Genomic DNA, 17,010 nt, shown 5'->3' on the forward strand with positions numbered 1-17,010 from the left:
CTCGCTACTGATTTTTAGTTAATATTACTAAATATTTGAGAAGCTTGTTTCCAAAACCTGCTAAACGACTTTTTTTTTTCTTTCAAATTTGAGTTAAGCACACCATTTTGTTCCCCTTTGGCTCTAGATTTAATTCTTTATAGTTTCCAAAATATACTTTTACCCATGAAAACAGCATTTAAAGTCAGAGTTTACTACTATTTAATTTTACAGTTTATTTCCAAACCATACTAATAATAGTTTATTTCCAAAAGGGACTGAAATATATATTTATGGGAGAGAACTCTTTGTTGTATATTTCCAAAACATACTAAAATCTTATTAACAGGAATAGTGTTTTACTTATGGTGAATTTTCATTTCGAAACTCAATCTGGATTTTGGATCTATGAAAACTGATGTTTGTAGTGAATGTGTCAGACTAAAGACCCAAATTAAGTCTGACTCAATCACAGAAGAAGAGAAACAGAGACTACATATGTAGATTTCAATTTACACAAGACATGGTCAAAAAGATGTTTCTTAACCTACGGTCAGAAGGTTCCTTGACACTGAATTTTGATCTGATGCAAAATCAACCTCTTCCAAAAACTCCAATTGGTCAAACATATTATTCCAGGCAAATCTGGTACTACATGTATGGAGTCGTCATAAACAATGAAACAGGTCCACTTAACACTCAATCTGCACATTTTTACAGGTGGGTTGAAAGCGAGTATGAAAGAGGAAGCAATGAATTTATCTCCTGTCTTAACCATTTCCTCGACCATACTGTGCTACCAATGATACAAAGTGGTAATATGAAATAAGTAAGATTGTTCTGTGACTCTTGCACAGGAAAAAATAAGAACTATGCCATGTTATTCAAGCTGCATAAATTTTGCTAAATGAACAACATTAAGTACAAATGGTTCCTCCCCCTGTAAGAGGTCCTCCTACATGTTGGCGGACAGAGCATTTGGAGTTCTAGAAAATAAAATATCTAAAAAGGAGACTGTGACCTTGACTACAGACTAATAAATTTTAGTCAGCTTAAGGAGAGAATGGCCCCCCTCTAAATCCACCCCTGCATATTTTTGTTTTTGCCTAATATAATGGCAGTTGACATTGGACATATACGTCAACATATATGCCTAACTTGGTGTCAGGCCATAAAGGGAAACATTGAAGGGGGAGGATTCGGTCCGGTGCTGTGGATTGAATTCGGCGTAACTCAGTGGTCAGAGCGCTTGGACCCGGGTTCGATCCCTGGCGCCGGAGCGAAATTTTCTCCTCAAATATTAATTGTCAATATTACAGATATTATTCTGTAGGACAAATTAATAAAATCTATAATATTCTCATAGCTGCAGTGCATATGTCTGTACAGATTACTGTGCACTTATCTGCGGAATCCCGGCCAAACAAGTCACTCAACTGAGTGCGCTCCTAATATAATGGCAGTTGACATTGGACATATACGTCAACATATATGCCTAACTTGGAGTCAGGCCACAAAGGGAAACATTGATGGAGGAGGATTGGATCCGGTGCTATGGATTGAATTCGGCGTAGCTCAGTGGTCAGAGCGCTTGGTACGTATAACCAAGGACCCGGGTTCGATCCCCGGCGCCGGAGCGAATTTTTCTCCTCAAATATTAATTGTCAATATTACAGATATTATTCTGTAGGACAAATTAATAAATCTATAACTTGGTTTAATGTTCAATACAATGAGAACTGACAAATTAGCTGCCAAGTTTGGATCCCTTTTCCAGGTTGCAACATGAGGCATAGTGATGGTACGGACAGAATCAGATGGCTCCGAATGTTCACAACGCTTTGTATAACCTATGATATTTTTTTCTTAAGGATGCTTCATTTGTAAGCTACAGCACAAAGGAATAATAGTAGTACAAAATATAAGTTAGATGAACTGTTATCCCTACGTTGGCACATGATTTATGCACGAAGGTTTTATTGCGCATTTCAACCATCTAGTAAGAAACCTATCTTATTTCCGTGTATCAAAATACATATGGTAGGCTATAGATGGCCATCCGAAACTAATTTGTTTGGCCAGACACATCACAGGTCTTGAACTCTGGTCTTTTTATCTGGGGAATCGTTTTAAATTACAGGTGTAGGTCAATTAGGCTACATTCCAGACGTAGTAGAACCACAGTCTAGTATATACAGTCACGAAGCTTGAATTGTGAGGGTGCTAGGAACAATATACTGTGCCGGTACTATTTCGCATTGTCAGTAATGAGGCGATATTAGCTATCCTAGTGGTTAGCAACTATCTATGGATGCATATTTATTACGTATTGAGTTTCGTGACTATACAGGGTGTTTCAAAAATACGGGGCATAATTTCAGGTATGTATTTCCCACATGTAGACAATCAAAATAGTTCATTACAACATGTGTCCGGAAATGCTTCATTTCCGAGTTATGGCCTTCACAACATTGAAATTCACCGGAACGTTTTTCTTTCCGCAGGTCGTTGCCGTCAAAGGAGACATTAAGAGGGCACTCTGACAGTTCATTCCGAGGCGAAGGTTACATTCAGTGTTGTGTAGGCGTTAGACTGTGCGACATGTATTCAAATCAAGAGCTGGCAGAGATACACTTCATGTACGGTAAGGCGGGTGGCAATGCTGCGCTGGCTCGTCGTTTGTACCAGGAGAGGTACCCTCAGCGACAATGTCCAGATCGGAAGACATTTGTACGTCTCCATTACCGTCTGTGCGAGTATGGAAAATTTAACTCTCCTGGTTTGGGAAGGGGACGACCAAGATCTACAACTCCAGAAGTACAGGAGGAGATTCTGGAGGCTGTGAACATGACTCCTTCTTTCAGCACACGAAGGGTAGCGTTGCAAGTCAATGTTCCTCATACGACTGTCTGGAGACTGTTGAAAGAGTATCAATTGTATCCTTATCATTTGCAACGTGTACAGGCCCTGTCACCAGCAGATTACCCTGCACGAGTTAGGTTCTGTCAGTGGTTCTTGCAGCAGTGTGGTGTAAATCCGAACTTTCCTGCCTTAGTATTATTTACAGATGAGGCACAGTTCACACGAGATGGCATAACAAATTTCCACAATCAGCATGTATGGGCGTATGAAAACCCACGTGCAACTGTTCCTTCTCATCACCAGGTGCGGTTCTCCCTCAACATGTGGGCCGGTATCATTGGTGATCGATTAGTTGGACCCCATGTACTTGTAAACAGACTTACGGGGCAGGCTACACAAACTTCCTGGAAAACACCATACCTCATGTTTTAGAAGACACTCCACTGATCAATCGTCAACACATTCACTTCTTGCATGATGGCGCTCCTGCACACTTCAGTCGTACGGCTCGCCGGTACTTGGATCGAAGGTTTTCTCTTCACAGTTCTACATTATGCTATTTGTCTAATGTCGTAATATCAGTCATAGCAACAGTTATGTTACTTGGAACTAAATTCTGCCTAGGACATAGATGTTTGTCAATACTGTCAATGTAATGTTCTGTGTTGTTTTACGTTGTTCTTGTATGTGGATATCCGGCAATTCAACTATTTACGGAGCTATAGCGAAAAGTCAGGGATTAGACCTTCAGTGTAAACACAAGCAAAGGACAAAAAAACATTAGATTTATTCATATATTATAATGAAACATAGTGAATTCAGTTCGCTTACTTGAAAGGTGGCTTGTTGCGCGATCTGTTGATTTGCCTGAAACACAGCTTGAGGTAATTGACCCACATAGCAGCTGCTTCACTCTGATGACTGGATACTATCAAGATGTCATCCATCTCTGCCCGGTTCCCTGTAAAAAAAAAACCAATCACATGTTACTAAATCACTTCTCTTCCTGCTAAATCATTATGTTATGTACGAATAATATAAGAGTATATATATATATATATATATATATATATATATATATATATACATACATACATATACATATACACACACTGTATATGCATGTACATGTATACGTATGTATATATGTAATTTTAAAGTTTTGTGTACAGGAATGCCCTTCTTGATGTCATGTTTGACATTATAGTATTGTAGGGTCGCGTTTAGTAGCGACTTCTGAGAGCGGGGAAGTGGGGAAAAGAGATGACAACCTCGTCACCTCTGCGTGCATTCTGCGGACCTCAGATAACACTGAGTATCACCAGTACGAAAACATTACCTCCTCACAGTTTGTATTTAGCAATGGAGCAACTAAGATCAACTCGACGGCGTGGCCAAGTAATACACAGTAGAGAAAGGAAGATTACAAAGAATATAATAGAATGTTGCGACGAAGAGGCTCGAAACAAGAGGCTAATCGCTCCCCTAAGGCAGGCTACGTCCAGAGCTGCTAAATACGTCGGCGTTAGTAATGCAAATGTCATAAGAATCCGGAAAATGGCTAGCGAGCGACCAGATGACATTGAAACAACTCCTGGTAAAAAGAGTTAAGACTTTATTTCTACTGTCATTACAGCTCATTGCTGTTTCATCAATGATTCGCATTATTTAAAAATAAATTTTAAGTTGATTATTTACTTTTTCCTGTAAAGAAATTTTACAATGATACTTCAGAAATTTCAGAGTTGATTTAGAAGCTATTTTTCATTGAAATAATTTAGTAATATGCTACATACTGAACACTGTAGATGATTTTAAAAACAAATAACTATCCCCATTACAGGCCGTGAAGACCTATAGAGTAGCTGCAGGTTAAGGTTTCCATCTTTGAAAATCGGCATTATTATTAGTAGTAGAGATGTCAATTCTACGTGCTTGCAGCCTTTACCCTCAACGAAATGCCCCTGGTACTCATTTCTGTTAGAGGCTGAGTAGACCCCAGGGCCCGTTGTCCAGCCGGAAGGACTTGATCGATAAAAAAAAACATAACCTCATCGGCTGTCAGCACAGTTCTCTAACCGCGACACTACCGCGCGCTTGACATTAGTACCGATATATTAATCGTCTGCTTAAGAAATCAAAATAATAGACAAAATATAGATATTCTAGCGAGCTGCTATCACAACAGAGGAAAAAGTCTTTATTGTTGTGTATTATTTTCATTCATATGGACTTTGATGTGCAAATGGCTCAAGTTGACGCTTCGGATCGGATGGTTTTTGTGGAATATTTTACAATCCGCCACCGCGTACAACGGTTATGTTACAAGTTGTTGATACGGCCATAAACACACTGGTTTTGCTCCAGGAACACTTTCGGAAACGCGTAATTTCCCGTGGAACATATTTTCCTTAACCATCGCATTCACCTGACCTTACACCACCGACCACCCGATACCTACTTGTGATTAACAGGTCGCCAAGAATTAAGACAGTCTGGCATATTTTCCTTCAGACTTCAAAGCAATAGATTTTTATAAGATTTGGCCACTAACCGTCATGCCTAACCACTTAGTAATAAGGGTGGGCGATAATTTTCTGTCACGGTTTTCTCCCTTAGCTGACAGGTCCCAATCAATGGGTTAGAACGCGCTCTTTCACCCTTACATGACTTAGCAAATAGGAAATTAATACGTACGAATTATATTCATATCAAATACAAAGATTCCTAGGCGTTGATAGGCCACATACAGGAACTAGTATACTGCAATCCAACATTATGATAAAAAAGTAGGCTAAATTTTTCTAACTCCTCACTAATTCTATCTCCAGCGGCATGCTGATAGTTTCAAATACCAATTAGTTGTCTACAAAATAAAATTTTGTCGTAATTGCTATGCAATTGATAGGCAGCTAAACAAAAAGTGGTGTATCTTTAATCTGAACTTAAACTCAAAGAAACGTTTACGACTGATTTCATCTTTGGAATTCGAATAGTTACCATGTACACAACTCCTTCAAGAGCAAAATAAAACTGGAGGTTCCGATTTACGGTATATGAAAGAACTCTGTCCATTAAAGTAAGGGCTCCAGACAGAATTTACCGACTGTTACTTGTTCGTATAAAAGAGTTATCCTTGTTAGTCTACGTTTTTATTCATATTCTATCATAGGAACTGATTAACTTCGTCTTCCATGTATTCCTATCCTATGAAGTAAATTCTTCTGGTTCCCAGATTAGCAGCGGAGAAAAATGTAGGCCTAAGTGATTATATTTAGAGACATTCAACCGAATCCAGCCCATCAATAAACCAAAAACAAATAAATCAAACCAAATTAAACGAAACTCAAACAACCAACCAACCAACCAACTGTAGCCTAACTCATTTTAAGTTTCGACAAATGTCGTAAATAAACATTATGTTGTCTTTTAGCAACACTTATAATCATAACCATTGACTGGACAACCCTGTGCGGGTTCGGACGGCGGCCCCGGCTCGGGTCTTCAAAATCCTTCTTAACTCTTCCTTGTTCGTAGTCAGTCCCCTCCAGCTTCTTCTCCAAGAATATCAGCAACCTCATGCACATCTACTCACTCATCTTTGGGCTTCCCAGTCTCTGCTTTAATGAAGTATAGGCCATAAATACTTACTTACTGGCTTTTAAGGAACCTGGAGGTTCATTGCCGCCCTCACATAAGCCCGCCATTGGTCCCTATCCTGAGCAAGATTAATCCAGTCTCTATCATCATATTCCACCTCCCTCAAATCCATTTTAATATTATTTTCCCATCTACGTCTCGGCCTCCCTAAAGGTCTTTTTCCCTCCGGCCTCCCAACTAACACTCTATATGCATTTCTGGATTCGCCCATACGTGCTACATGCCCTGCCCATCTCAAATGTCTGGATTTAATGTTCCTAATTATGTCAGGTGAAGAATACAATGTGTGCAGTTCTGTGTTGTGTAATTTTCTCCATTCTCCTGTAACTTCATCCCTCTTAGCCCCAAATATTTTCCTAAGCACCTTATTCTCAAACACCCTTAACCTCTCAAAGTGAGAGTCCAAGTTTCACAACCCTATGGAACAACCGGTAATATAACTGTTTTAAAATTTTAACTTTCAGATTTTTTGACAGCAGACTAGATGATAAAAGCTTCTCAACCGAATAATAACACGCATTTCCCATATTTATTCTGCGTTTAATTTCCTCCCGAGTGTCATTTATATTTGTTACTGTTGCTCCAAGATATTTGAATTTTTCCACCTCTTCGAAAAATAAATCTCCAATTTTTATAGTTCCTTTTCGTACAATATTCTGGTCACGAGACATAATCATATACTTAGTCCTTTCGGGATTTTCTTCGAACCCTATCGCTTTACTTGCTTCAAGTAGAATTTCCGCGTTTTCCCTAATCGTTTGTGGATTTTCTCCTAACATATTCACGTCATCCGCATAGACAAGAAGCTGATGTAACCCGTTCAATTTCAAACCCTCTGTGTTATCCTGAACTTTCCTAGTGGCATATTCTACAGCGAAGTTAAAAAGTAGGGGACAGTCGGGTAGTATCGGACATCGGGTAGTATCGGCAGTGCGTTTCTTTCATCTACCACCATATGGTAGTACCTGAATGACATGGTTACGTTTCTCTATGCGACATCACAGAAACGTAACCATGTCAATCAGGTACTATCATCGTGTGGTAGATGAAAGAAACTCACTGTCCGATATTACCCGATGTCCGATACTACCCGACTCTCCCCTAAAGGTGATAGCATCTCCCTGCTTTAGCCCGCAGTGAATTGGAAAAGCATCAGATAGAAACTGGCCTATACGGACTCTGCTGTAAGTTTCACTAGACACATTTTAATTAATCGAACTAGTTTCTTGGGAATACCAAATTCAATAAGAATATTATATAAAACTTCTCTCTTAACAGAGTCATACGCCTTTTTGAAATCTATGAATAACTGATGTACTGTACCCTTATACTCCCATTTTTTCTCCAATGTCTGTCGAATACAAAACATCTCATCAATAGTCGATCTATTACGCCTAAAACCACACTGATGATTCCCAAAAATTTCATCTACATATGGAGTTAATCTTCTCAAAAGGATATTCGACAAAATTTTGTACGATTTCAACAAAAGTGATATTCCTCGAAAGTTACTACAGTTAGTCTTGTCCCCCTTCTTAAAAATAGGTACGATTATGGACTCCTTCCATTGTTCTGGTACAATTTCCTTTTCCCAAATTGCAAGTACAAGTTTATAAATTTCGCTAGATAATGCCCTTCCACCCTAGACTTGTACTTTTTCAGATTTTCTATCGTAATTTCGACTTCAGAAAATGTGGGTTCCGGTATAAGTAGCTCAGCAGTTTGTATTTGAATTTCGTCCCGATCATTTCTATTTGGCCTATGTATATTTAGTAGTTGCCCCAAAATAGTTTTTCCATCTGTTCAGGATTGAATGACAGTCTACAAGCAAGTCACCATTCTCATCCTTGATCACGTTTACCCTTGCCTGATATCCATTCTTAAATTCCTTTATACCCTTATATAAATCTCTAATGTTTTTATTTTTACTATTTGTTTCTACCTCATTCAGTTTTTTCTTCAAGTAATCTCTCTTTTTATTCCTAAGTGTACGATTTGCTTCCCGTCTTTTATTGAAATAATTCGCCTCAACTGGATCCTACTGTATAAGAATTTAAAATTTGCCTCTTTCCTCCTTTCTGCTACCACGCAAAAATCTTCATCAAACCACGGTTTCTTTTTCTTAGTTTCATAATAACCTATGCTCTGTTCAGCTGCAATTTTGATATTATTTCGGATATTTTCTCACACGCTATTAACATCTAACTCTTCAACTTCGTCGGAACTTGCTAATACGGCAAATCTATTTGAAATTTCGACCTGATACTGTTGCTTAGTTTCCTCGTCTTTTAATTTCGGAATATTGAATCTTCTAATATTAACTTGTTGCTCTACTCGCTTGGCTACTGATAATCTTTCTCTTAGTTCTCCAATTACCACATAATGGTCAGAATTACAGTCTGCCCCCCTGAAGGTTCGAATGTCTACTATACTAGTATGTTTTCTTTTATCTATCAAGATGTGATCTATCTGGTTATGTGTCAATCCATCTGGAAAAGTCCAAGTATATTTATGTATATCCTTACGGGGGAATGTTGTACTTTTGACAATTAAATTTTTTGATGTGGCAAAGTTGACTAACCTAACCCATTACTAGTTACGTGTAGGCTCTCTTTTCCAATTGTTGGTTTAAAAATATCCTCCCGTCCTGCTTTAGCATTGAAATCTCCCAATAAAATTTTCATGTGATATCTAGGTAACTGATCAAAAGTCTGTTCCAATTCCTCATAGAAGCTTATCCTTTATAAGATCGTCTTTCTCTTCTGTAGGGGCGTGAGCATTTGTAACTACGATATCGCACCATAGGCCTATAATAAAATAATTGACTGGCTTTAAACAAACTAACATAGGCCTAGTTTCCCATTTCATATTGTATGTTTATCATTATCACATACTGCCATAAAACAGCAAACTGTGTTTCATAATACTGTATGTAGAAACTGCTGAATAGCCACTATCTGCAACTTTCCTTGTGACAGAACACAATAAATAAGCCATATTGATTGGTTATACACAGCACACACGGCATGATAACAAAGAACAGACTGAACGATCACGTCAGAAAATCTAGCTACCAGTCACGAGCTTTTGTGATGTAGCACCATAATGGAAATCTCTGTCTGTATGGATCTAATCCAGCACCGATTCAGAGTACGTTATCAATATCAGCTGTCGAACTGGCAACGATCGTGATTGAATATGACGTTAATCGTAACTCAAACCATGAAATACTAGTTTTACACTACGTATTTTACACTCTTTAATATCATAAAAAGATTGTATACATTAGTATTTTAGAATCTTTATATATTACGGCACATGAAGTGTCAATTTATGTGTATACTTCTTAATTATTCCAATAATGCGCTTACAGCGAGACAATATTCTCTTAAGTTTACATATGAATATGAAATGAGGAGGCGGTAGAGAGTGTTGGTGGAATGACAGAGGGAAACAGGAGTACCGTGAGAAAAAACACTCTGCAAAGTCCGCTTTGACCACCACAAATCTCATCACGATTACGACTAAATCAAGATAGACATACATACAAAATTATATAAAAAATAATAGACTCTCAACTTTTCTACACTGCTATAACGATCGAGCCATGGTAAAATGAGACGTTAAAATGGAAACATACAAATTAAATTCTATACACTGTGGTAAGCTTACAAGTAAACATTCTGATGGGGGCAGATAAAAAAGTTAAAATTTTTTCTTCCACCATGTTAATAATATCAAAAGAAGTGCTTATACAAATTTTGGCCACTCGACCGCAATTACAAGATCGTCCAGAAAGTGATTTTCTTGGGACCGTTTACAGAAAAAAAGCACAATTGCATGAAAAGATTTATTTAAACAGATAAGAAATATTGTTGCACTATTTATCAACATATCCCTCACTGGAACTGAGATATTTGTCATACCATGGGATCAATTCTTGTATCCTTGTGTCGTAGAAGTTAGCCATCTGGGATCGGAACCAGCGTTTGACAGCCGTCTACACCTCTCTGTCGATCCCATGATACGACAAATGTCTCAATTCCGGTGGGGAATATGTTGAAAAATAGCGCTACAATTGCTGTGTCTGTCCCAATAAAGTTTTTGAACGAAATTGTGTTTTCTTTCTGTTAACGGCCCCTGGCGAACTTATTTTTTACGGCCCTCCTAATTGCGGTCGAGTGACCAAAAATTGTATAAGCACTTCTTTTTACATTATTAACATAGTGAAAGAAAAAAAAAATAACTTTTTTTTTGTCTGCCCCATCATGTTTGCTTGTTAGAGCTTTCGCCGGTGAACAGGTTTACAAGGCGTGTTAACTTATCATGTGCTGTGGCTATATCACCAATGGGTATGGAGGGGGAAGATAGGTTTTAGTCTGAGATGATCTTCCGTGTAGGTACGTAGAGATGAACTTAAACGATATTTTCAAGTATCTGTGACAACTGTGACTGTGACAATTAAATATCTGTGGCTTTTATCGGTGATTTTGTCACACCGATATTTTATATCGATACGTAAGCACAATATGCATGAATTACACCGATATTTTGTCACACCGATAAAAATTAGCAGGAAATATTGAAGAGCAGTGAAATATGAATACGATTTCTCTATACACACCACTCATCAGTGATTTATATGGGAAAATCCAACGAATAAATTATGTACATGTACCATTAACAAATAAATACTTACCTAACTGAACAGTAGCATGTCTAAAGTTAACCTCATGTACCAAGCGGTTATATTATAGATATTGAACTAGTTGATCATTTTTAAATGTAGTTGGGTATGGAGAAATTGAGGTTATATGATTATCCTAGTCATTTTAAAAATTGATCCTTTTTATTGTAGGCTATATAATATAATGGATAAATTATTTTAAGTCGTGCATTAACATTATAATATTGAGTCATAGAATAAAAATTAATGAAACATAAGTATTCGGAAAAACATTGGAAAATAATTACAAAACAAAACAGTTGTTCAGACAGGATTTTACACAAGATTAAGTACTGGTAACCAATGGTGTTATTATTTAAATCGTGTAATAACTACATCATTTATAATAAGATGGAGAAACTACCGCCCGATTGCTGTTATTGTATCATGCGCACGCGCAAACCTACGACGTAGAGGAGAAAATATCAGTCACAGAGTACTGAATACGGAGCAGATTTCGATAGCGATATTTTGTCACAGGTTTATCTGTGACAAAAAATACCTGTAACAAAATATCGGTTTGTGAAATATCGGCCATCTCTATAGGTACTGTACGTAGATTCTTCATTCTTATATCAACCATCATGAAACTTCCGTGTAGGTAGATTCTTATAATATCAACTATCATGAAACAAACTCTCTTTTTGATAGCTTATTCTCTTTCCTCTCGCACAGCTCACATGCCAGATCACGCATCCTCATCTGTACATGCCGTCGGCTTTTTACTGTTGTACAGTAGATGAAACGTGACTGCCAAGGAAATAGTGCATAGTGGATAGAGTGTGGGAAGGTTTCGAGTTGCATAATATGGGCAAATAGCACAGACTGAGATTGAGTTAAGAGGAATTAGATCTGCATGAACAGGCGGTGACTAAAGTAACACAAGAATCACTAGGGCAACTATATTATACAGATATCATTCCTTGTTTCTGGAACCGGTTAGGGAAATTTAAATATTCTAATACTATTTAACTACAGGGATATCATTTTATTTTTACTAACAAATGACTTCAGTTTTACACAGGCGGATGGTATGAAAAGGAGAATGTTCTGCAACTCGTGGTTTACAAGGAAGACCTGGCTAATTGTAAGTGACGAAAAACAAAGTTGATTTTGTTTCTATTGTTTATTGTTTGGTGGCGAGGGACTGTGGACTCGACAGTTTGTAAAGATCTAAAATATTTAAGGGAGCGCATCAAAAAAACAAGAAGAAAGTGTACTACATTTAGAAAACGCTTGTAAGTTTAAACTATTTCGGACAGTAAATATCGCAGCACAAATTGATTCCGCGGTCAAATTTTCAATTCAGAAACACAACGAACAGGTCACAAAAAACAGACATAAATTAGCAAGAGTAATGGATTCTTTAGTATTTTGCGGAACTCACGAACTATAACTGAGGGTTCACAACGAAAATCAGAGATCTGCAAATCGGGGAAATTTGTTAGACTTGTTATCTTTACTTGCCAGTCTTGAGAATGTATTGAATGAACACTTAAACAGTGCTTCTGTTTTTAAATAGGTCTACACTTTACACATTACACAAAATGAATTATTAGACAGAATGTATGATGTATACATCGATGATATGAAACAGAACATTAATTCTACAGATTTTGTTGTTGTGCAGGCTGACGAAACAACAGACATAACCTGCAAAAGCCAATTTGTTATTATTTTGAGATATATAAAAGGTTGTAAACCTGTGGAAAGGTTTCTTTCTTTCAAAGAGGTAAACAACCACACGGCTAACGGCCTGAGCGAGGTTCTAAAGCAAAGTCTACAATCTTTCAATTTAGAAAATAAACTCATAGCTCAAGCACATGATGATGCTGCAATAATGAGTGGTAATTTTAGTTGTATTGTGCTGAACTAATTTTTAAGCAGAAACAATCAACTAAAATGAAATAAAAAATCTTGGTGCATTATTTAACGTATACCGCAAAATTTGTGAAATATCTGGCCCCACCAACAAAAATGATCGCGAGCCACCACTGAACGGCTCTATAGTCTCAGTTGCACCTACAGAATGTGCTATATACCATAAAATCGCTAAAAATGTACATTCCCTTGTCCCCACCCCCCACATACTTCGTATGTTTTAATCGAATTGTAAAAAGTTGTTATTACATAACCATCCTAGCCCTACTCATGAACTATATAAAAAGCGTCTAGCACTAAAACAACATCGTAACGCCTCCTCTGAGTTCTCTGGCTCTTGACCGACTGACAGACAAGTGACATTCGGTAACAAGGGGATGCTGCAAGACACGCGTTGCAACTGACTTTTAAATACATTTTACGATTGTTTGAGGAGGGGATACTTTTTTGGACTTCTTAATGTCCGGAAGCATGCATTGCTTTACCAATCATAAAGCCACAGTCTACAGTTGCGATGGGATGTCCCACACTCCCACATCACTGACTCACTATCGTCTCTTGTTCTCTGTTCACAAGGATCCCGTTTAATTACGAAGTTGCACCATCTCCGGTTTACTGAAACGTTTCATCACAGAATCACAACGTTTGATTGGAACATTCATTTATATGCAATACTTCTTAAACCACCAACTACATTATTAGTGATCCTAAACAATAACTATAGACTAATACAATACTATACTTACGTATTTATGGCTTTTAAGAAACCCGGAGGTTCATTGCCGCCCTCACATAAGCCCGCCACCGGTCTCTGTCCTACAATAATATCCCACCTCCCTCAAATCCACTTTAATATTTACCTACCATCTACGTCTAGGCCTCCCCAAAGATATTTTTCCCTCCGGCCTTCCAACTAACACTCTGTAACTTACGCATTTCTGAATTCGTCCATACGATGCCCTGTCCATCTCAAAAGTCTGGATTTAATGTTCGTTTCCTGTGAAGAATACAATGCGTGCAGTTCTGCGTTGTGTAACATTCTCAATTCTTTTGTAACTTCATCCCTCTTAGCTCCAAATATTTTCCTAAGTACCTTATTCTCAAACACGCTTAACCTCTGTTCCTTTCTCAAAGTAAGAGTCTGTTTCACAACCATACAGAAGAACCAGCAATGTAACTGTTATATAAATTCTAACGTTCAGCTTTTTTGAGAGAAGACTGGATGACAAAAGCTTCTCAACCGAATAATAACAGGCATTTCCTATATTTATTCTGCGTTTAATTTCCTCTCGTGTCATTTATATATATATATATTTTTTTTACTGTTACTCCAAAATATTTGGATTTTTCCACTTCTTCAAAGGATAGGCCAAATTTCCAATTTTTATATTTTCATTTCGTACAATATTCTGGCCACGAGACATATTCATATATTTTGTCTTTTCAGGATTTACTTCTAAACTTCTCTCTTTACTTGCTTCAAGTAAAATTCCCATGTTTTCCCTAGCAGTTTATGGATTTTCTTCTAACATATTCACGTCATCCGCATAGACAAACATCTGATGTAAATCCGTTTAATTCCGAACTCTCTCTGTTATCCTCTAATGCAACACTATATTATCATCATCATCATCATCATCATCATCATCATCATCATCATCATCATCATCTTTGATAGGGTAGATTGAATGCAATTTTTCAGATATATGAAGCAGTGGAACTTATTAGAAACATAGGAAATGAATCTAAAAATATGTAGGCCTAGGCCTATAAAATAGGCAATAAAATTCAGTAACTAATACAAATGAAAGTAAAAGGAGACCAATTTTAAGAATAGGTGTGAGACAAGGATGGTCCACCGCTGTGGAGTGACGTTAGCATGTCTGACCGTTAAACGAGCGGATTCGGGTTCAAATCCTGGTTTGAAGCAAGTTACCTGATTGAGGTTTTTTCCGAGGTTTTCCCTCAACCAATCAAAGAATTGCTGGGTACCTTTCGGCGTTGAACCTCGAACTCATTTCACCATCATAATTCCACTTCCACTTTTTCATCATCATCTTCGTTTCGGGCTTGCTCGATGTAGAGTCGGCTGAGGGCTGTCGCCGGACTTGGACCCCGTGAGTATGTGGTCATCGTTGTTGGTGGTAGCGCTACGCACCGTGGGTGCTCCACCATGCTCCTGGCAAATCGTGGGACAGAGGTTGAGGGACCACGGTAAGGTTACGCGGAATGGTAAAGGGATCATGTGGGCTGTAGGGAGTTCGGAGGGGCGCGTAGCGGGATATGCGCGGGGGGCCTTAGGGCATGCACACCATTCCATTCCGGGTAGTACAATGGGCCCATCTGAGCTGCCTGCGTTCGAGAACAATCCCAGTCCGTGCCCTCCTCTAAAGGGGAAATAATAGAAGACGAGGATGCGTATTGTCATATTATTTATTTAATATATGCACGAAAGATGCTATAACAAATTTTTAAGAAAAAAAAAAAAAACAAAGCGAATACAAATTAATAGCACAGCAATACACAGTATTAGACTTTCGGATAATATTTCATTTTTAATAGATTCTGAGAAAGATATGGAAAGAATGTTGCACACAAATACAATTGAAAGAAAAGATGTTTCTAAATACTTAGGGACACAAATAAATTTGATGAGCAATGTAAAAGAAGAAACTGGCGTTAGATTTCATAATGTAAATCTATATTTCTATGTTTTATTACATATTCTGAAAAGTAAAATAATTCATTTCAAGGACAAAATTGCTTACACACAAATCGCAGATTGCTCCAATACTGATTTATCTAGAAAATTGCGAAACAAGATGAACAGAAGTTGAAAATCTTTTAAACTTTATTGAGGGAAGTGTTTGGTACAGTATTCGACCAAATCGGTTTAGAATAAAGGTTAGCGAACAAAGAAGTTTACGGGGAACTCTACAGTATATACAGTAGTTGCAAAAATCAAAGCTTAAAGTTTCAATATACGTAAAGATTTTTTTTTGGTCCTACAGAATATATCTGTTATGGTAACAATTAATATTAGAGGAGATGGCAGTTGACTTAATATAAAATGCCAACATACATGCCCAACTTGGAGTCAGGCCACAAATGGAAAAACACTGGAGGAGAGGGGTTCAATCCGGTGCTGTGGATTAAACTTCGGCGTATCTCAATGGTGGAAGCGCTTAGTACGTAGAACCAAGGACCCGGGTTCGATTCCAGGCGCCGGAGCGAATTTTTCTCCTCTAATATTAATTAAAGCTTTAAGTTGATAGAACATGCAGTACGAGCCCAGAAGGAAACTAAACTAAGAAAGTTTTGGAATAACTATCGCACGGATGCAGGCCACTGGGAATATCAATATTTCGATATTTAGATCCCTTAGAAAAAGAGACGATGTTAAAACGTAATTAGAAGATTAGAAGAAGAAGATAGAGTACGATGGTATTTTATTGCCAATTCAGCAGCGAAAAGGTTTTATAAGGAAAGCCAATAATAAAACTTAGTTTGCCGACTCTTTAAAAATTTACGTGGAGATATTTTTACTGTAAATACTTCTTATAAAGCTGCTTTTAAAGTAACACAGAAGTAGTTTTACAGTTTTTCTTCAATAGCAGAGTTGACTCTGTCGTCACAGAGACAAATTACGGACTGGAAGGGCTCTGGTTCAAGTCAGGAATATACAATCCTTTTGATCCTTTCGTAATTTCTGGAACAGCTATAGTGTTCATTTTAAATTCATAAAATTGAATGTAGAGATTTTCATGGAAGTAAAAGGCGACAGAGGCGAGGCTCTGACCACAGCACCTCTCGCAGTGTCGAGATCTACAAAACACGAAATATTTTTTTGTCTTCCACGCACTTCTTGTTTACGAACGTATTTACCATAACATTTCCCTCCT

The 17,010-nt window shown here is 37.7% G+C and overlaps 1 protein-coding gene and 1 non-coding gene across 3 annotated transcripts in view; one reads left to right on the forward strand and one right to left on the reverse strand.

Annotated features, from left to right (window-relative positions):
* stumps (DBB domain-containing protein stumps) overlaps positions 1 to 17,010 on the reverse strand; it is a 624,873-nt gene that overhangs the window by 45,944 nt on the left and 561,919 nt on the right. For both annotated transcript variants that reach the window (XM_069812506.1, XM_069812507.1), the window contains exon 3: positions 3,673 to 3,802. In XM_069812506.1, the coding sequence (XP_069668607.1) occupies positions 3,673 to 3,802 (130 nt within the window). The remainder of the gene's footprint in view (positions 1 to 3,672; positions 3,803 to 17,010) is intronic.
* On the forward strand, positions 1,544 to 1,616 carry TRNAT-CGU (transfer RNA threonine (anticodon CGU)). The gene has a single exon. It is a non-coding gene; the product is annotated as a tRNA-Thr (tRNA).

The sequence above is a fragment of the Periplaneta americana genome, chromosome 16 (genome assembly GCF_040183065.1).
Source record: "Periplaneta americana isolate PAMFEO1 chromosome 16, P.americana_PAMFEO1_priV1, whole genome shotgun sequence".
NCBI classification, from domain to species: Eukaryota; Metazoa; Arthropoda; class Insecta; order Blattodea; family Blattidae; genus Periplaneta; species Periplaneta americana.